The sequence below is a fragment of the Trichoplax adhaerens genome, genomic scaffold (assembly GCF_000150275.1).
Source record: "Trichoplax adhaerens TRIADscaffold_3 genomic scaffold, whole genome shotgun sequence".
In the NCBI taxonomy this organism is placed as follows: Eukaryota; Metazoa; Placozoa; class Uniplacotomia; order Trichoplacea; family Trichoplacidae; genus Trichoplax; species Trichoplax adhaerens.
Window position 1 is genome coordinate 7,581,158 of NW_002060945.1, and position 22,551 is coordinate 7,603,708.

The 22,551-nt window shown below is 35.2% G+C and overlaps 5 protein-coding genes across 5 annotated transcripts; 4 read left to right on the forward strand and 1 right to left on the reverse strand.

Annotated features, from left to right (window-relative positions):
* Positions 1-702, forward strand: TRIADDRAFT_15925 (uncharacterized protein; the record flags this gene model as incomplete). The annotated part of the gene is made up of 1 exon (XM_002110602.1): positions 1-702. A coding segment is annotated over one exon (702 nt), but the record flags the coding sequence as incomplete, so codon positions are not given.
* Positions 703-5,155: 4,453 nt separating this feature from the next.
* Positions 5,156-6,175, forward strand: TRIADDRAFT_54855 (uncharacterized protein; the record flags this gene model as incomplete). Its single annotated transcript, XM_002110603.1, has 2 exons — positions 5,156-5,888; positions 6,156-6,175. The coding sequence occupies 2 exons, from the start codon at positions 5,156-5,158 to the stop codon at positions 6,173-6,175; spliced, it is 753 nt and encodes a 250-aa protein (XP_002110639.1).
* Positions 6,176-10,732: 4,557 nt separating this feature from the next.
* TRIADDRAFT_15365 (uncharacterized protein) lies at positions 10,733-12,905 on the forward strand (the record flags this gene model as incomplete). The annotated part of the gene is made up of 2 exons (XM_002110604.1): positions 10,733-11,393; positions 12,706-12,905. Coding segments are annotated over 2 exons (861 nt in total), but the record flags the coding sequence as incomplete, so codon positions are not given.
* A 591-nt stretch (positions 12,906-13,496) lies between these two features.
* TRIADDRAFT_54857 (uncharacterized protein) lies at positions 13,497-15,252 on the forward strand (the record flags this gene model as incomplete). The annotated part of the gene is made up of 4 exons (XM_002110605.1): positions 13,497-13,584; positions 14,423-14,592; positions 14,744-14,877; positions 15,144-15,252. 4 exons carry the CDS (start codon positions 13,497-13,499, stop codon positions 15,250-15,252), a joined length of 501 nt encoding a protein of 166 aa, XP_002110641.1.
* Positions 15,253-16,111: 859 nt separating this feature from the next.
* Positions 16,112-21,084, reverse strand: TRIADDRAFT_54858 (uncharacterized protein; the record flags this gene model as incomplete). The annotated part of the gene is made up of 12 exons (XM_002111131.1): positions 16,112-16,285; positions 16,366-16,413; positions 16,612-16,679; positions 16,782-16,868; positions 16,995-17,130; positions 17,288-17,315; positions 17,641-17,733; positions 17,905-17,963; positions 18,112-18,224; positions 18,528-18,643; positions 20,598-20,663; positions 21,059-21,084. The coding sequence occupies 12 exons, from the start codon at positions 21,082-21,084 to the stop codon at positions 16,112-16,114; spliced, it is 1,014 nt and encodes a 337-aa protein (XP_002111167.1).
* Positions 21,085-22,551: the final 1,467 nt, after the last annotated feature.

Here is a 22,551-nt window from a genome sequence, read left to right on the forward strand (position 1 = left end):
GTTGTATTTGTTATAGTGTACTTATATTACATGTTCAACAGAAAGTCTAAAATAGCCAACATCGACGAGAAATATGTGCTTATAACTGGTTGTGATAGTGGATTTGGACGAGCAATAGCTGAAAGATTAGATCAAGTGGGTGTCAATGTATTCGCTGCATGCTTAACAGACTCAGCTGTTAACGAATTAAAGGTTCATTCTAAGAAGATGATTCCATTCGTACTCGATGTTACAAATAGCGAACAAATTAAAAATACAGTGGCTCTAGTAAAAAAGAAGTTACCAGATGGAAAAGGATTATGGGGCCTTGTTAATAATGCTGGAATCGCAGATTCAGGATTTATCGAATGGTTACCGATGGAGACATTTCGTAAAGTCGCTGATGTAAATTTATTTGGCTTAATCGAGGTTACATGCCAGTTTCTACCGTTAATCAAGAAAGAGAAAGGTCGAGTAGTAAACATGGCAAGCTTGGCTGGTATCCAAGCACCACCAGTTACAGCGCCATATAGTATCTCGAAATTTGGATTAGTAGCATTTACTAATACATTAAGATTTGAGATGTTAGCATTTGGTGTTAGGGTCTGTTGTATTTGTCCAACATTCTTTCGGACAAACATTCTCGATACTGAAAAGTTAGTAACTGGAATGAATACCCTATTCGAAGCTGTAAATGACGAAGTAAAAGAAAGTTATAAAGATGTTCCAGAGAAAGGTAAGTGTACGAATATCGATAACGGTTATATATTATTCACGCTGATACTAAACTACGATGATTATGTATATAAATCACACGTATAATGTGATGGTAGATACTATAGATTATTGCTATCAACGTAATAGATGAGTAATACTGTACTATACGATTAAATGCAAGGAAATACGCTCGATAGAAGGTACAATAATAAAAGCTCGTGTCGATAAAAATCTCAGTCGATAGTGATGGTAATTGGATTACAATTAATTGGCAGTTTATTACTGAGAAAGATAAACTGAAGAAGTAATTAAAGAAAACATCTGTGTATAGTATAAACTATAATAGATGTAAGCAACATCAATCATATTACAGAGATTTAACTCTATCCATAATAATATACTAACGCTAGCAACTATTTAAATCAGTCGGTGTAGTTAACATTAAGGACATCAACACCATAGTCTATTGTAGTTAAAGCTTGATAATGTAGTTTTTTGATGTAATATCATAGTGTAGCGGATATCGTATACTACAACGGTAATATCTTATCGAATGCTGTATATTGTGGATAAACTGCTAAACGTTATTATTCTACCATAACCCTTTTACCTAGTATCAGTTTAGTATAGTGTGTAGTTAAAGAATAAGTTACTTAACTTTACTCTACTTCATTGCTTCTCTCTCAAATATAATGCAAAGGCAATTTTCTGTAGTCGTTAGATTATGTTCAATTGTACCTGTGAGCATTATAAGTTAAATTATAGAATGTATATGTTCGGAGTATGTCCTGTGCTGCCAATTACATTTTTTAAATTAATTCAAATATCTTTTGCATAATAGTTTTCACAAATTTTAGAAATATCGCTGGTGAGGCTCCTGTTGATCTGAATCCAGTGGTAAATGTAGTTGAAGATGCATTAATTAGTACGAATCCAAAGAATTACTACTTCGTAGGAAAACAGTCTATATTATTTCGAATTATCGCTAGTTGCCCAACTGAGCTATCTGATTGGTTATTTGCTAAGGTGAATCCTATCTTTAAGCCGAGCATGATATCTAGTTAATTGGATATTTGTGCTGAACAAGTTATATTATTGACTAGAAATAATCCTGTGCAAAGTGATTGTCTTAGTCTTGACCTAGATATTACAATAGAAACGTGTTACTTAAAAATGGCTACAGTATCTAATTACTACATCTTATAAATATCGTATAAATGAATATAAATGCCCTTAGATGTATTTACAATAAGTATTAATGAGCACATGCAATATCATATTGAATTAAATTGTTTTGTAACTTTTATTTTCTCATATGCTACATTCACATGGCTATAATCAAGTTTTATAAATCTTCATGTACGTGTAACTTTAGATATACCTTATAGTCTTGTTTAAGAAAAAATTATTAACTGCTTTATTCTATCAACTACTTGGGCTGTAATCAATTTTTATAATAAATCATATAATTAAAGGGTAATATACAGGCATTAACTACAGCACTAGATAAACCCAAAGTTGGCAATGCCTAAATTATTGTTTAAATCTTACGAATTTATTACCTGCATGTAATCATAGGCTAGCTAAAGAGTACTTCCAAAGGCTAAAATTATTGTTTACATCTTGTGAATTGATTACCTTTATTTACATCAACTTATGCCATACAAAATTATACTTTCAGTAGTATGAATTTGATCTTTACCTTCTGTATGACTATTGCTAGTAAAATGGAGATTTTTTTGCCATAAAGAAATGAAGGAAATTCACAGGATCGCTCCTACACAGAAAGTTTTAGGGTTCGGACAGTACTTCTGATCAGTCAAGTCACCTAGTGACATTTATGTAGGGTTACACTAGGTACAGTATTACCGTCAATATCTTGACTACGAATTATAACTTCGGAGCAGCTACTTTTACCGATGAAACTCACATTACGTAATTGCCCCTCTTTTATTACGTATGATGGATGATCTGAATATAGATTATATGTTTGTAGCAATTCAACATTCGATCGTAATCGAGGATTGGCCAACTTTCAGGCTGACTATAATACATATACGCGTATACTACTATTATTATTAATATCTAGTAGTCTATGGGATATAAATACATGGGGAACGTTTAGTAGTCCATAGTGCAGATAGAACATATTTATTGACCCACTGATGTACAAGGACCACCTGTATGATTGTTCTTCTAACTACTGCAGTCGAACCACCTGTACTATAATAATTGAGTCAATTTACTGTATTCTACAGTCTGTATATTACGTGTGGAGTTATATTAGCTAGTAGAATCCACGCTCGTTCTATTTTGTGTACTGTATGCAGTCTGTAAATAATTAATTAGTACTAATATCAGTCTCTGCTTTTTACTTTATAATTTAGTACTTGCATTTTAACCTATCGCTTTACCGGCAATGTCTTACTATTCTGCTTACAGGTGCAATACAATACAGATATGTATTATCATATCCTCGTTTTATGCAATATATGTTGCTGAGTTAATACTGTACAATGAGTGTACATTAATTGTAGTACACGCCAAGAATAACCAGGAACTACTCCACTAAAAATTCTCCTCTCAAAGCCGTAACTAGAATATTTCCCCTGTACTTTTAGTACACGGGACCGGCAACGAATCGACAGTATCAACAATGTATTTTTTAGTTACGGCTTTGAGGGGAGAATTTTTAGTTGAGTAGTCCCTAGTATAACGAGCGAGAGGTCTACTAGTATTTAATGAATGCACGGTGGTAGACATGCTGAGAATGTAAACGGAATTGAGGAATAGGTTGGAGGTTGGAGGTATGCCGCATCAGAGTCAGAGACTATTTTCCTGTATTATGCTTGAAGAGGAGAAAGTAGCCCGTGGACTACGGTTGCAGCCTTGCAGGTATCTGCATCAGAGTCACAGACTACTTTCCTGTATTATGCTTGAAGAAGAGAAAGTAGCCTTTAGACTACGGTTGCAGGTTGTAGGTAGTTGTAACCTTGCAGGTTTCCCCATTAGAGTCACAGACTACTTTCCTGTTTTCTACTTGAAGAAGAGAAAGTAGCTCCAGGACTACGGTTAGCAGGTTGCAGGTAGTTGTAGCCTTGATGGTATCTGCATCAGAGTCACAGACTACTTTCCTGTATTCTACTTGAAGAAGAGAAAGTAGCCTGTGGACTACGGTTGGTAGATTGCAGGTAGTTGCAGCATTGCAGGTATCCGCATCAGAGTCACAGACTGCTTTCCTGTATTCTGCTTGAAGAAAAGAAAGTAGCTCGTGGACTACGGTTGGCAGGTTGCAGGTATCCGCATCAGAGTCACAGACTACTTTCATGTATTCTACTTGAAGATAAAGCAGCCCCTGGACTACGGTTGCAGGTTGTAGGTAGTTGTAGCCTAGCAGGTATCCGCATCAGAGTCACAGCTGCTTTCTTGTATTCTATTTGAAGAGAAAGTAGCCCGTGGACTACGGTTGCAGGTTGCAGGTAATTGCAGCCCCTTGAGGTATCTGCATCAGAGTCACAGACTACTTTAATGTATTCTACAGTACTTGAGAAAGTAGCCCCGGACTACGATTGCAGGTTGTAGGTAGTTGCAGCTTTGTAGGTAGACCTGTCAGAGGTTCGGTTCGAACTGCATACGAACCGTTTAAAGTCAGTTTATCCGTTTCGGTTCTGAGTTGTAGGTATCCGCATCAGAGTCACAGACTACTTTCCTGTATTCTACTTGAAGAAGAGAAAGTAGCCGTTGGTCTACGGTTGCAGGTAATTGCAGCCCCTGGACTACGGTTGCAGGTTGTAGGTATCCGCATCAGAGTCACAGACTACTTTCCTGTATTCTACTTGAAGAAGAGAAAGTAGCCCTTGGACTACGGTTGGCAGGTTGCAGGTAGTTGCAGCCTTGCAGGTATCCTGATCAGAGTCGCAGACTACTTTCCTGTACAGTATTCTACTTGAAGAAGAGAAAATAGCTCCTGGTACTACAGTACTGTAGGCATGTGTCCAAGCTTTCACACCTAAACCAGACTATAATCGTCGCCTAATTAGTGTACAGAGCATCGTTAATGTGTGTTACTGAAACGTTCCATGGAGTACATATTGATACTACTGTATGATTGTATTAGAGGAAAAGCGTTGGCGAACTCGTTAGACTGCAACACCAAGAGTAGACGCAAGGATTGTACACAGCTCATCGAGTCCAAAACGACCATAGAATTTTTTTCCCTGGTCACTTTGCTGTGGCGTACGACTACTTTCGTACACTAATATGCCAGTGTAGACACGGCGAAGTGAGCTAACCAGCAAAAAAATATTTTCGTCATCAGCCTAAGGCTATTAGCAGCTAAGGGTCGTTCTTTAGCCATTGGTAGTTTTTTCTCTAGTTAGTCGTTCTTGTGCTACCATCTCCAGTGAGCTATATCGTTGAAATTGACAGCATTGACATCCAGCAAATCTACAAGTTCATCATGGTACTGTATATCGCGATTGCTTTGATTGCTGTTGCAGCATACATTTTTCTATTCACCAAGAGAGGTAGAATTAATGGTATACGCGAAAAGTATGTCTTAGTCACTGGATGTGACTCTGGCTTTGGCCTTTTACTCACCGAACAACTTGATAGACTTGGAGTTAAAGTTTTCGCTGCTTGTTTGCTACAAAAATCTGTCGATGAAATTGGTCAGAAATACTCACATGCCATTCCATTTACAATGAACGTGACAGATAGTGAAGATATTCGCAAAGGTGTAGCGTTTGTAAAGCAAAAGTTACCGGAAAATGAAGGATTATGGGGTGTAGTCAACAATGCGGGTGTAGTTGGATGCGGCTATGCTGAATGGTTAACGCGTAAAGATTTTATGAAAGTCTTAGATGTTAATCTGTTAGGAGTTATTGATGTAACTGTACAATTTCTCCATCTTATACAAAAGGCAAAAGGACGTGTTGTCAATATAGGCAGTCTCCTAGGCAGGCATCATGAAACTTTCGCCGCACCTTATGTAGTTTCTAAGTTTGGTGTATTAGGTTTCTCAGATTCATTACGAATGGAAATGAGGCCATTTGGAGTATCGGTTCATAACATTTGCCCAGGCTATTTTCAAACTGGACTTGTTCGTAGTGCATCAGATATTATGCGCCACTTTGAAGCTACGTTGGACAAAGAGCTTATTTCTCGTTATGGCAAAGAGCATATGAAAGAATGTAAGTACATTAATCGTGATTGAATTCAGCTTTTAAAATTTCTGCAGGGTGCTATTGCTTAGTACAGTGTCGACAGTACATCTGCACGGCTAAATGATTGTAAATTTGGAACTAATATTGATTAACATAAAATTATTGTAGAATCATCTTGTGCTATCCATTGCTGACTTCGCAGGCTTATTGTATAGTATACATTTACTATAATTTGTAGCAGATAACTATAATTAGTATTGATTGATACTGTATAAATAACTTTCATCATCTTAGATTCATATTGGATTGCATAATACTGTCGATCCAACCACTTCAACTTCGATTTTTCATCGGAGCAGTTTAGCAAAGTGTAGAAGATTCTATGTTAAAGTGGTTGGGCTTTATGCACAGTTTACGCAGAGTCTAGTATTATTAAATTACTGGCTAGCGTAAGCCTGATGTTCTGCACAAAACATGTTCACTAGAGTTAACAGTTTAGAGGTTAAAACTTTAGGATCAAAGTACTTTTGTCGTTTTAATTAAAGTCGACGAGGACCATCTACGTTTACTGTAATGCTGATTCCGGAGGTATACATAGTTTTCCCCTCGCACTCTCCGTTTGACTGTGATGCTATTAAATTCATATTAAATTGCACAGTTACTATAGATCTAATCATTTCAACATAGATTTTCATCGGAACAGTTTCAGCCCATTCTTGGTTATTCACTGTAATTTTTGTGGTTTGGTGGTGTATACTCAGTTCTTTTTCATTTTGGTATATAGTAAGCGCCCCTCTAAACCTACGTATACTGCAGTCGAGTAGTAAAATATAATGTAGTGGAATTCGTTGATAGTGACGGCATTTACAGCAATATTGTATATATATATATATGTACAGTTCATACAGAAATAGAATTATTCTTGACCTGAGTACCACTAATTAGTCTATACCTAATTGCAGAGTGCTAAGAATCGTCGGTAATGTTATAGCGAATTTCTTCATGATACTTTTATTATTTCGAATTTCGTACAGTATGATAACTTGTATCATGCATAGCGTCAATGGAGGCCGCGACAACAAATACTTTCTCAACAGTAAATGTCCATATCTCGTTTACAGCAATATTGTATATATGTACAGTTCATACAGAAATAGAATTATTCTTGACCGGAGTACCACTAATTAGTCTATACCTAATTGCAGAGTGCTAAGAATCGTCGGTAATGTTACAGCAAATTTCTTCAAGATACTTTTATTATTTCGAATTTCGTAGTATGATCACTTGTATCTTGCATAACGTCAATGGAGGCCGCGACAACAAATACTTTCTCAACACTAAATGTCCCTATCTCATTTGCTCAAAGTGAGCCATATACACTATATAATTATACAGTATTGTATCATTACGTATAATTAATTGATAGCACAAAACTACAACACGTTAAGCTTAGCTAACAGTAAATCTGCAATTCTACATGCTTCATTGTTCCATTTGTTATTCCCTAACGAGTGCAAGCGGAGCTAAGCACAGTAAATTTGCAATTGTACATGCTTCATTATTCCGTTTGTTATTCCCTAACAAGTGCAAGAGGAGCAATTCTCACTGAATTTGTCGTTACTGTACTACCCATTCAATAATTAAACGATCTCAGACGCGCTAACGTCCATATCATTAAATCATCTACGCATAAATAGACGGTCATAGTCAGAATCACTAGTTGTACCTAAAATTCATGCATTGGACTAATCGTATTGATTACCGAAGGTTTAGATCTTTTCATCTTAGAAATTGAAATGCAGACTAAATATAGAATCTTTTTAACCTGTAGCTCTTAATCCGGCAGCAATGTACGGTACACACTTACTGATTTTATTACCAAAGTACTGTATATCTTTTCAGCATATCCAATGCAAACCTTTGTAAAGCATTGTAGTGTATGGGTTCTTGACTCTAGGTTCGCAATTTCAGTTGTTTTATAAATATATTGTACATTTGAACCGTTTCATCATTCTAGCCATGATGAATATTTACTTTACTTTATTTAAATAAGACATGCAATTCTACACTGCATACTCTACTATCACCGTATTTTCCTAACACATAACTACTACAATTCGCTAAAATCATTCCAGGCATATTAATGATTCATTTACGAAATATTTAAAAATTCTATTGCAAATGTTTATATACAGGTAGATATGATTAATGAATTAAGCTAAATGATACTTTCAAGCTCTCGAAGAGTCAATGCAGCGTACAGTATACTGTACAATAGAATCAACAGTGTACATAAAGCTTGCTCATGTTGTTATAAATAGTGCAGTGATTTGATAATTAAATCGTAATGCGTATGAAGATATCTTTAGGTAGTTATTGATTTAAGTAATCTCACTTTCTCTTTACAGTAATAGAAGCCTGCGATGCTTCGTACAGCTTGTCGAATCCAAATATATCACTGGTTACGAACGCGATGGAAGATGCACTTTTGTCTTCAAGGCCCAAAAATTATTACTATATTGGCCTGGACTTTTACCTTGGGCATTTAACGTCGTTCCTTCCAATCGAAATTGGTGATTGGCTATTTCGCAAAATTTTCCCATTTCCATCGGCGAAACCATCAGTATAAACGGGTTGCGACAAGTCTCCACTATTTTTTATGTTCTTCAATCCCGTATAAATTAATTTGATCGTAGTACTTTAGATTTTGGGTGAAGCAAATAGGTATTTCTACTGGAGCTATGTCGCCACTTGCATCATTTATAATGAACTTATTTATATCAATTGGTAAATGTAGTACTTTCGTGACTGTTTGCGATATGGTTCTTTACAATATACTTTACACTAAACTTGTATTATGCGGTATAAATATCCCCTGCCCTTTGTAGGAATACACTATGCAAGGACATTGAATATTGTTTGTCTTTATATTTATAAGTACGTTTTGTTTGAACTTTATGAAAAGTCAAAATCGACACGTACAAATTTGTTAGAATTTTTACTCAATACTACGGATTAATCGATATTATGAAACCGCTTAGCTGATATGAGTTACTGCATACAACTAACTAATTAATGTTATTGTTTTGAATAGTGCACACCAGGTTTGTCAAAATATCATTTCGCAATGGTGCTAAAATTTAAGAATTTGATATAAATTCGTGATTTCTGTGTTTGCCTAACTGTAAAAGTAACAAACATATGCATATAATATTTGGAAAGAATGTGTGCTCACCAAAATTAAAGATTTATAAAAGTGTATAGTTCTGTTTACTACCGCTTCCAAATTTGGTTTCTGCGTATTAACCATATTCGACCTCTTTCGAGGATAATTGTAGTCATTATTCTTCTAGAATGGAGAAATCTTTCGTGACAATGTCAGTGCTTTACCAGTACAGTAGAGTGTGTTGTATCAGCTTTCGTATTTTAATCAGAAATAGACTGCGAGATGTAAGGAGATACAGTTTGATTCAGACTGCAATTGCAGATATGCCAAGATATACTGCAATGACTGGAGGGTATAGCCGTTACCAAAATCCTTTCAATTTTTTTCCTTGTGAGCAATCATGCACGTACTGTAATGCATGAAGAATGAGTTTTAACTTTGAAGCAGCTCATTCCTGTAAGCATGCCAGGAAATTTTAATGTATCCTTTCTCTGTACAGGGCACAGTATGCCCGCACAGTTCAGCAATTAGCGGATTTTACCATCTTGGCTTTGCCTGTGTTGAAATTTTGAAGTAGGACATTTATGTTGTAAGAACTCTGTGTTACTATAGCATCATTACATCAATCATTCAATAAATTGCTGTCTCTGATAGACCAATCACAAGTTAAGTTAATATGGGTGATATCTAGCATAAGTTGAAACACTTGTTGTTAGTACAAAATTAAGTGGTGCGCAATGAACTCTAATGTAGTTATGGCTCATTAGCATCATTTCAAGAAAATCAACAGGTCATTCAATCAAGTAAGTATAGTAATCTTACAATGCCACAAACTGCAAATTATCAATACTTAGTAAACTGGCTTAACTTGTACATACAGTACGTGTAACTTGTGAAATATTTTGTTATAATACCTTGCTCAAATGGCTCGATATCATTATTGCATGATTGAATTACATTAATATTATTCTACGTACAAACTAGTTTTACAGAAATGTCAATGTAACTCTTCTTATTTCTTATTCACTTTATCGTTCTTGTTTTCAAGATGATGCCCGACTATCTCTATCTACTGTCTATCATAGGTACTTCTTCTAGTACGACCGATTGCTGTACGTGTATGAGTGCATTGGCAAGTCGCAAGGCTTGGAAACCTGAGATGAGAGCTTAGGCCATCTTGTTTGAGTACTAGTGAATTTAATGAATTTGAGTACAGTTTGTACAAACACTCATACTGTGCTATACTGAATGCAATGTTTGTCAGTTTTCAAACTTTTCACCATTAGTTAAGTTGTCGAATGTCGACGCTGTGATGAATTGATTAACCGTAAAATAAAACGAATTAATCCTAGAATAAAATCTAATCTAATTTTACTGTTAATCCGACTGGCCAGCCGGTGACTGTAATTAAATTACTATATTGGACAGCAGCGCGTAGTACAGTACAGAAGGCAATCGCAATTTTCTGTGTATGGTAGGGCACTTTTGCAAGCAAGCATTTGTAGACATAACTCACAGTATTCAGACATTATTATAATTATTTATTTGTTTTTGCTTGTTGTTGAAGTCTGTACGTACCTTGTGTCCGTCGGTTGAAACCGAACCAGGACAAACAGCAATCTGCAAATTCATCATGGCGCTATATATCGCGATTGCTTTGATTGCTATTGCAGCATACGTTTTTCTATTCACCAAGAGAGGTAGAATTAATGGTATACGCGAAAAGTATGTCTTAGTCACTGGATGTGACTCTGGCTTTGGCCTTTTACTCACCGAACAACTTGATAGACTTGGAGTTAAAGTTTTCGCTGCTTGTTTGCTACAAAAATCTGTCGATGAAATTGGTCAGAAATACTCACATGCCATTCCATTTACAATGAACGTGACAGATAGTGAAGATATTCGCAAAGGTGTAGCGTTTGTAAAGCAAAAGTTACCGGAAAATGAAGGATTATGGGGTGTAGTCAACAATGCGGGTGTAGTTGGATGCGGCTATGCTGAATGGTTAACGCGTAAAGATTATATGAAAGTCTTAGATGTTAATCTGTTAGGAGTTATTGATGTAACTGTACAATTTCTCCATCTTATACAAAAGGCAAAAGGACGTGTTGTCAATGTAGCAAGCCTCCTAGGCAGGCATCATTCGACTTTCCTATCATCTTATGTAGTTTCTAAGTTTGGTGTATTAGGTTTCTCAGATTCATTACGAATGGAAATGAGGCCATTTGGAGTATCGGTTCATAACATTTGCCCAGGCTATTTTCAAACTGGACTTGTTCATGGTGCAACAGATAATATGATTCGTCTTGAAGCTACGTTGGATAAAGAGCTTCTTTATCGTTATGGCAAAGATCATGCGAAAGAGCGTAAGTATATAAATCGAGATTTGTTGAAATTTTTAAAAATTAGTCTTGTAGGGCGTTATGCGAAGTGTTCACAGCTTGGGGTTAAAATGATTGTAAATTGCAGAATAATAAGTAATAGATCAAATCACTATCATATTAAAACAAACAAATAATCTTCAACACGTAAGCTAGCGAACTTTTTGGTAATACGTCATGATTGAATGTTATGCATAGCTGACTTTTCGCCTGCAACTTATTTGCAACAAATAATTACGAGTACAGTAGAATAAGAATTGATACAATAACTCTCCTTTCTAAGAATTGACGGTACTGTATACGCGTATGTTGAGAAATAATATTTTGATTAGTGATTATTAATTATTGTATGATAGTTTTTCGGATAATCAATTAATTAATACTAGTTGAGCCCGCTCAGTGCGTTCTACCTTCATTTCGACTCTCTGCATCACATCAGCAGAAGCAACGAAAAGGAACATGTGGAATATATTCCTATTTCCTTGCTTGAGTTAAGTGTGAATCGTATATCATTTCGAATAATGGCATTACGCGCATTTTAAAGATTAAATTACTTACTATAATTAAAAGATGACATACCACGAAATAGGGCGATCGTTCGTTTTTAGTAGTCCTGAACTATAATATGCAATATATTAAGTTGGATACAGATCAGCATATTTCATTGCTTCATTTGGTAGGTCTTACCTCGTAACATAGGTAAGTAAAGTTGAATATTTTTCGGATAATTTGATTATTATTACTATTACTCATTAAAAATTAGTTGATCTCAGATGTAGTAACGTCTATGTATGAACTGCCTGCACAAACGGTTATAGCCAGTCATTAATCGTAATGGACTAATCATATGGAATGTATATGTATAATTAATTATTATTATAATTATCTAAGATTTATATACGCGCACTTTCGTTGAGAAATTTGGAATAAACACTGAGTGTGAAATTGCTGTATATCCCTTGAACTTCAATCAAGTAACAATGTATATGCCATATACACACTTGTAGAACGAACGTCTCTTAATTTATCCATGCAAACCCTTTTAAAGCACATTCCATAAAGATATAAAAAACCTTTACATCTTTGTATATTTATTTATGTAATTATTTAGTCTAAGCTGAATGACAATATTATTGAACTATGGAAGAGTTCAACACTGTATAGAATGTAACTTATAAAGGATGCTATTATTGTTATCATATGCAGTAGTGGTGCAGTGGTTCGATAAATTGTAACGCGTATGGAGATTTCTTTAAGTAGATTCTGATGTAAGGTAAATCTCACTTTCTCTTGACAGTAATAGAAGCCTTCAAAGAAGTGTATACTTTGTCCAATCCAAAGATATCGTTGGTCACCGACGCGATGGAAGATGCACTTTTATCTTTAAAGCCCAAAAATTATTACTATGTTGGCCTGGATTGCCTCCTTGGGCATTTGATATCGTTCCTTCCAATCGATATTGGCGATTGGTTATATCACAAGATTCTTCCCTTTCCTCTGGCGAAACCGTCAGTATAGACAGGTTGCACACAATTTATGTGTAGTTTAATCCAGTATGAAATAAATTGATTTTAGCACTGTAAGGTTATATCGAAGCAAATTTTTCAACTGAAGCTGTGTCATCACTTGCATAATTGATATAGAACAAGTTTTATTTGCAAAAGTTGATAACAAACACAGTGAGTAATTGTGATGTGAATTTTTATGATTTACAGCGAACACATACTACACGATATAAAGCAGTGCTCATACTTGCAGGAATAAACTGCATTGTGCAATGACATTGGATGTTATTTTTTAATTAATTATGCAGGACTACTTTATCTGGACTTTTATAACGACTTGTATTAAAGCGCAGAGTGTGTATGATTTGTTTGAATTTTTCACCTTAAACGCAATAGCTCAAGTTGATATCATGTAGCCATTTTTTAGGTGGGTAGAAGGTGAGTAAAGTGGCATAAATTCAATTTTAAACTGCATTTGCCAGGTATTAAACTGTAGTAAATTAGCTATTTGTGTTGTTTCTTACGGTTACTACCTTACTACTGTTCCCTTTATATTCACTTTCAGTACGATTTTGTTTCCACAATGGAGTTTATTGATAATCGAATATTCATTAGCGTACAATTGAAACATGAGCGAATTACGACAATAAAAAGAAAAAATGTCACAGATTGTGAGTTGTGTTGGAACTGTTATACTATTAGTTATTTATGAAGCAAAGGATAGTAATCACTTTGCAGGATAAAGTGGTTGTGTAAGAACTGTAAAATACTAGAGAATCACTAAAATTGATATAATTTGTTAAAAAATAATCAATAGGCCTTCCAACCACCTGTACTAGTTTAGTTTTAATAGTAGAATATGATAGCAGGCAGATAGGACAAAGTTAAAATTCATTTACAGCAATGCTATCTTTACATGCAATATACTGTCGCATCTTCTCGTAATCATTAGAATAGTTATACGGAACATTCGTTCACAAATTGAAGGTTTGCAAAGTAAAGCAATTGTAAAAATCTGGGATAGACTTCAGCTATGAGTCGATGTCCTACTATTTATAAATGGAACTCTGTAATATCTAATAACGACAACGACGTCTAATTAGCTAGCTGGTAAAGAAAATTGTAAAAGCTCTCTCTCAAGGAGCACGGACGGTATCGCAGTCATTGCTCTCTACCCATATTTTGTAGATTGACTACAGGGATTTACGCTACACAGTAGAACCGCAGTCACCGTACTTTACTAAATTCCGGACACCCAGTGATTTGAAACTATGAAGTATCCTAGGATTGTCTTTACTATTATTTATTTATTATTAAACTAAACCTAATCAAACCCTTACCATTCGTTACTAGCCCTGAACTCGGCCCCTAACCTTATTAGGCTTTATAAGTCAAATTTAAAATTTTTTGACAATCCTTGAATTGGTTAGTCCCTGTCCTTGGATAGTGCAACCTCATACAGTAGTACGATGAGTGCGGTATCTACAGCCTCTTTATTTTTCAATTTAGTTTACAATCCAGTACATCAAATGAATGTTTATAACGAACATACCGGCATGCAGCAACCTAATTACTTGTCGTTTTCGGGAGGCATGGAAGCTTTCAATCTACAAGGTGGCTTTGGCGAAGCGTATTGCCCCACTGATATGTCTCCCCCAATGCTATTTAACCCACATTACGTAAGTTATACGTCAAATTTGAACCCACATTGACTTGAAGACAGATGAATACTACCTGCTACGTTGATACTATAATCCCTCCATTTACTGGATGATGATTTTGTAGGAATAAGATTCTCACTTTTACCGTAATATCTATAATTTCGTTTAGGTTCCTGGCTATGTTACTACCTCAGTTGGTCCTTGCTTTCCAACCCACCCCACCTCCATACGTAAGTTTGAAAATAATACCGATATACTTATCCATTTTACTAAAACCCTTTGCATTGGTAGCAGCCCTCTATGGTTGGATTTCAAGCAAACACAAATGTTCCTCAATCGCCAGTGCCGTTTGCTCATGTAATACAGATGACGGAAGTGTAAAATTAAAAATTCTTTTTGGAGTATCATTTCTCTAGTGTAGATCGATTTTTATATACAGTATCTTATGCCTTATTAGTAGACCTAGTAACACAAGTTCTATTTCACGACTTAAATTAACAGCGTCATCGTAAATCGTAATTTTTCCCTTTGTCAATTTGTTAACGATTCCTTTGTAAATTTCTCAATAGCAGGACCTTGGATCTTGCCGTGAAAGAAAATCAGTCCGCTGTCGCTCTCAAGGGAGAGCAAGGCGTAGTGATGTGCTGTGAATGCCAACTTATATTAGCTAGGAGATAATTAAGGAGTCAAGGAAATGATGCATAGCCAATTACACTTTTATCTCTAAGACTATCTTAAAAATTACCCTCTCAGAGACAATTGAAACTAATTCAATTCTTAATTTAAGTAAAGATTGTCTGCATTATTTCTCCTGTACATCACGTACCACTGTAATCCTTGATGTGATACATCCACCATCTATAGAGCGGTAATTAATCAAATATAACCAATAGTAATTGTGGATATCACCGCAATTAGTATAGTAAAAACTTGATCTGTGTACACCTAATTTTAACCACTTGAATGTCGACACATTGAAAATAAATGAAGATGCTTATGCGTCCAATCTAAAGCTTTGAGAAGTACAAAATGTACAATTGATTATTGCTTTGCGTAAATCGTACCTAAAGCGATGCTATGGGTTGAGTTAACAGAGGATAGATAGACTTTTCTCATAATTCAATAGCAGGTTCGTTTTATTTGCTTGAATCACAAGTAGCTTCTGTACAATTCATAGTTGCAATTGCTTAATGATAGTAAAGACCGGAGAAAAATTATGAATAGCAGTACTTTGGCTAGCATTACTTAAACGATATCAATATCGTGCAGTAGATTCCTGAAACAACATTACTGTTTACATGGAAGTTTGATCGAAGTTTACGAAGTCGACAATCACGTACCAACAACGTTTGATACAGTCGGATACGTACCGTGGAGGCTAATAAACTATACTCTACTAGCGTCTGTTGCTATGCGTAGACACATTTTATAGAAACAAAATTGGAACTAAATTTCATGATATACAATAATAAAAAAGTATTGCATCCATTCTACTGAATAGTGAACGCTAGATACGATGAGTGCAAGATTCTCTGCACTATTTTGCCTTAAAAGAATTTTTCTTTGATCGCAAGAGTGAAACAACTTCAGCTCGATGATTTTGATTATGATAATCTGTTTGCTCTGGACAACCTAGTGTTTTACTGATTTCAGGAATATGTGATCTTAGAAAGGGATTGTACGATTTTTCTTCACCAATTGTGGACGGGCACTACAGAAAATAGAACGTCGAATGTAATCTTTCAAATATGCAATCCAAAATTAATCCGAGAATAGTGTAAAATAACGTACAGTTGATTCACAATTATTTCTCAACGAATCGGCCCATGTTAATTTTTCCTTCATAAGTACATTATGATCATTAGTCATCATTCATCAAGATAATCAATAGAAAATGAATTGATTACAACACCCTATGGTCATTTTAAGTGTATCCGTACTCTATGAGAGTTGTACACTAGATTGACGACAGATAATTTTAACTAAATTGCATTTGAAGACATGCATTATCAAATTTATACGATTTGTATTACTTACAATTATGGCTTTATTGCTTGGTTCGACTGCGATAGCAAATTTTAGGTTGGAAGTAGCATATTCGTGGCCTAAACAAAATAACAATATGCGGTTATTTGATTTCTCTAGCGTTACCAGCGCTAAAAGCGCGAATTTAGCCGACGAAGTAGTCAGAAAGGTATCACCAGTACCTGGCCAGACTAATGTTTTATCATCAAGTTCCAGCAAGCGATCCAGTGATTTTAACATCATAGCACCATTTCCCTCAAAGATACGTCCTATGCAATAACCCACATTGAACGTCAATGGAAAATAGATTATGAAATATCAATAAAAATAATAATATCCGATGTAGAGACTACGCTGCACACAATCTGTTAGGGTTTGGTAGGACTAACACCTACCACATCCGGCCAAAAATAAATGATCACCACTAAAAACTGAAGAAGGTTCGCCTTGTTCCTTTCGATTTAGGGTATACATAACATGACCCAATGTATGACCCGGGGTTCCAATAACATCAAATACAAGAGTCCCAATCTATTATGACAATTAGTTAAATTATAACAATATCAATATCTCCTTTTCAAAGATACCATTTCTATTCTATACCGTAGTTGCAACTATTTTCCTTGAACGAATTCTAAGTGCACTTCTAAGAGCACCTAAGATATAGGATTTTAAGATTTTTGATTACCTTAATTGAATCTCCATCCTTTACGAAGCTTATATCAAAAATTGAAAGTAAACCAATGTTAGAATATCACATCATTAGGTAAATTCGCATAACTTGTTACTCGCTACACAAGACAACTTATTTACTTAGTAATTATTTATAATCAAACAATAATTTAAACAAAGTAGTGCTAGGTAAGTCGGGCTCTACTATGCACGTAATGAGAAAATATTACTCATAGTCGAGTAGAACTTTATGATAAAATATCCCTTCATAACAGAACTAGAATGAAGGTAGAAAAATAGTATGGAAAGATACAAAATGTTTTCCAATACCTACAGTAGTAATTGCAGTGTTATTAATGATCGACTTACTGAGTCAGATTGGGTACATTGTCTTCCGAATTTCCGTAAATAGCTATATCGGGATACAATTTGTGTAGGATAGTATTACCACCACTGTGATCCCTAAAATATTTAGGAAATTGTATTTAGTTAGAAATTTTACCGTATAATAATACTATCTGAACATGATGATCATCTTTATGAATGCCTAATAACCTAAGTACGAAGTTGACTTAAAGTGTTTATAGTGTTAGAAATTAGTACGCAACAAAGCATCAGAAGTAATTATCTAACCAATGTCCATGCGTGATAAGGATCGCCGCTAAATTTATATCTTCTGCTTTTAAAGCTTCCTATTAAAAGATAATGAATAAAGACAGGAGTACATAAAATGAATAGAAATGGTGTAGTGCAGATATTAGTACAGCATACTTTACAGGCTTGGAAGCAGACAAATTTAACATTATAATATAGCAAATTTACCATGATAATTGTACTTACTTGAACAAGTCGAGGCTCGGATGGATCAACGAGTATACCCAATTTAAGATTGTGATCGATAATTAAATATGCATAGTTGTCATCAAGTATTGCGATTGGCTTTATGGTAACACCTAATTAGAAAAGAATAACGAAATGATGTCAGACAATAAGAGTAAATTGCATTTTAGCTTCAAAAATAAAGCGCATACAACGTTAACACAAAGATATAATTAATCTGCAATGGTGTATTAAAATTACGGAATTCAATATTAGAGTGTAAAATTGCATAGCTTTTGGTACTATGGTCGTAATGCCATTGTAAGTAGTAAACGCTTATATACTTACAACGTATAAGAATATTTGCAATAGTTAAGTATTCATAATCGTTACTTAGTCAGGATGTGGCTATTAATGTAATAATATGATTTAGTTACCGGAATATCGATGCAGTTTAACTTTAGAATGGGAACCTTTCTGAGCTTTCGTAGCGGCTGACAAGCGATTTAAATGCAACCAACGTCCCACAAACGTTCTGGCATATAGGTAATACCTATGGACCAAATAAGATCAATTTATAGTTAAGAAGCGGCATGTACAGTACTTCTGACGATTACCAGTTAGCTACTTTATATTGGAAAAAGTTGATAATACAAAAGAAATTGGGCAAATCACTAGGACTGCAAAGTTATGACGAGTACAACATGGTTAAATCCAACGCCTTTGTGCGTTTGCTGGCTATAAACGGTTTAAAAGATTTTAACTTTAAGAGAATACACGAAATTATACTACATTATTTATTGCATTATAACGCTACTCTACTACAGTACTCGTACATGGTTCAATCAGTTATATACAAGTATATTTATCATTAATGACGAAGCTATTACAGATTGTTTATAATTGCTACAGTAACATTTGCATATCTTAAGGCATTTTAAACAAGTCCTTGGGGAAGGAAATGTGAAATTAAACTCTCGTGCGTTCAGTAAATGAAAGAGTCTGTAGACTCTATGCGCACAAGGGCACTATTGCAATTATATATTAATAGAAATGTTGAAACAAAATCACGATTATAGCAGAATGTCTGATGTCATTTGTATATGTTGTGTATGGATTAGGTCAATATTTCGCAAGTGAATTACGATTGCATAATCTTTTTATTACTCACTATTGACAGATAGATGATTACAATTAAAGTAGCGGCAAAGTGATTGCACCGTTCCTATCGTACTCGTATATCTTCACTGTTATGATTTATAATGTGGATTACTGTACACTTTAAAGCAGACTGTCATTTCTTTGTCTGTAATCAATAAAAATAGGAATCTTCAGCGACTGGCATGTTTAAAAAAGTATTGGTTTGTATTTGAATCTCATTTACAAGGACAAAAACTGATCAAGAATGTTATAATTACTCCATGATTAATTGCATTGCCGTAGCACGGTGGTTGACGAGAGATCACTGTACTAATGCAAAGACCATGGCTAATTTTTAGGGGAAATTTTACGATTAAGCTTACTATATATTATCAAGATATAGGATACCAATACGCGTGTCATTCAAATTTTTCATTTAGTGTTTATATACAGTAAGTGGACGAATTATACGTGTAGTCAAGATATTTTACTTTATGTTATGGGTTATCCTTGAGTGAGTTTTTTAATCATTGCAATACCATAGGAGATGAATTTAGAACAAAGTAGCTACGGTACGCGTCTATGGAGTGATTGCCATATCCTTGAAAGTGTAATCAATGATACCACTTTGCTTGGTATCATTGAATTGGATACTGTACAAGCATTTACTCAAAATACGTCTAATCCATGTTTTGCATATCCGGTATAGCATGGTTGTGCAGCAGAAAGTCGAGCAAAGTATCTATTCCCTTTTAACAATATTACCAATGTAAACAATCTACGACAGCAGGATGACCAAGGCAAGGACTACCAAGAGACTTCTTTTAGTAGTCCATGACCAAGGCCAGGATCACCATTCAATAGATACTTTGTATGTGAAGGGTGATGAAAAGTCAGTCAATGATGACAACGCGTGTGCAGTAACTTTAGTAACATATGTTTCTTCCTTTCTCCTTCTTTTCAACCTAGATGCTAATTAACATCCGATTTGTTGGCTACTATTGAATTCATTAATTGACGACAACTGATCTATTTATGGATAGTCTATTCTGATAGTAAGATATCCATCAATAGTATCGGCCACGATAGTAGTGTAGAATATGTAGAAAGTCGAACTTCGTAACCGATGGTCGAATTATCGTCCATTAACGCAAGACTACAAATGATGTCGTCAAGCAATGGAACCGATCCATGGATGACTGCAATGATTGACCTGTCGGTAGAACGAAACAATAACGAATGACGCTTGCAAACACAACCGCAACGTTAGTCACTACCAAAACAGCCGATTGTACAATCTTTATCCAATAAGATCCATCTATCGTGTATTCATTTCTACTGGCATCCATGGATGATGGACTACTTACAAGACGGCAAACATCGGATCGTAACCAAATCGTTTAGCGCTGGCTAAAGCAACCACAACAATGGCGCTGATAGATAATAAGAAGAACATTGCTGATAGTATGGTACGGTACAATAGCAATAGAATGACTGCGACGGGGAAAAGGCCCAATGTATCAACGACTGACAACTGTGGAACAAGTGCAAGACGGCTCAACGTTTTCCCTGGTTAGTAGACGACATTGGTAGTAATAATATCTTTTGCTAGCGCTCTTGCCTGTTCCACGGACTGCACAGTGTACAGTACAGGACGGTGAATACTGGTCGTCGTTCACACTTCACAGTGTTTTGGCGTCGTCATGTCCGCCAACGTTGACGTTACAGTACAGTACATTGCATTGTACGTACAATCGTGTATGTACTGTACAGCATGTGTATAGAACATGTCATGTACAGTATACTGTACGTACTGTACTGTACGCACTGGACTGTATCTAGCGTAAAAGTCATGTTCGGATGGAATATTGAAGAACTGCTACTACGCATGCTTAGCTAGATCAATAGAATACATGTAGACTAGTAGAATAGAGATATTATATATATACTGTATATATATATATATATATAACATATAATATAATATGGTCAATCCCAGAGGTATGACAATTCTAGGATTGACTATTCTATACAGCAATTAATCAAGACGCACATAATCAATCAAATTTTAAATGAGTGAAATATTTTATTCAATCAATCATTCAAAGTATCATGAGCTAGAACGATATGGTCTATCCCCGAGCTATGGCAATCCAACCATGGACTATCCAAGTAATCAATCAATAAGCGCTTAATAAATCAAATTTTAACTTGGTGAAATATTTTATTAAATCGATCAACGTCTTATGAGCTAGAACGACATGGCCAATCCCCGAGGTATGGCAATTGACTATCCTAGTAATCAATCAATAAGCGCATAATAAATCAAATTTTAAATGAGTGAAACAATTTATTAAATCGATCACTCAAAGTATCATGAGCTATGCCAATCCAACGATTGACTATCCAAGTAATGAATCATTAAGCGCATAATAAATCAAATTTTAACTTAGTGAAATATTTTATTAAATCGATCATCCAAATATCATGAGCTAGAATGACATGGCCAATCCCGAGATATGACTATCCTAGGATTGACCATCCAATTCTAGGATCGCCAAAATTTCGAGGTTGACTTGCAATGCCTTTAGGGGTTGACTTCGGGAGCTAGTGGCGAATGGTAAGGCCTATATACGGTATATAAGCGTATAGTAACCTATATATGGTATATAAGGGTATAGTAATTAACTAATACGCGCATAATAAATTTTAAGTGGGTGAAAATTTGAATAAATCGATTCAAAGTATCGTCAGCTAGTAAAAGGACGATTAATTATCAGAAATTCCATTCACACACCTTGGTACAAACGCATTATTCATTCCATCGTTAAAGGCTATACTATTCTGTATATATGAATGAATAAATTGCTATACTACCATAGAATTGATGGCTATCATGAAAGGACGAAAAGCATATCTAGCAAGATTGATACCAAACCAACGATGCAATTTACGATTTATTTCTCACGTTCAAGGCTACAAGATATTATGAATGAACAGTATATAAACGATGATATGGTTGGCAAGATGGGCATGCAATAGGATATCCACACTAAATATGAACAACTATGAAACTCATGGTTTGTTTCTTACGTTAAAAGCAACAAGACTTCGGCGTGCATGAATGAATAAATTGCTATGGTATGATACTGTAAGCATAGTCCGCCAAGATGTACATCCTCAATATCTAATAGGAGTCCATCATGAAAATTTTATCATTTATTTCTCGCGTCAAAGGCTTACATAGGAGTACTTATTCATGGACTACGCCGTACATTGAGTGTACAAGTGTAGTGTGTATTGCTTACACAATTACCTTCT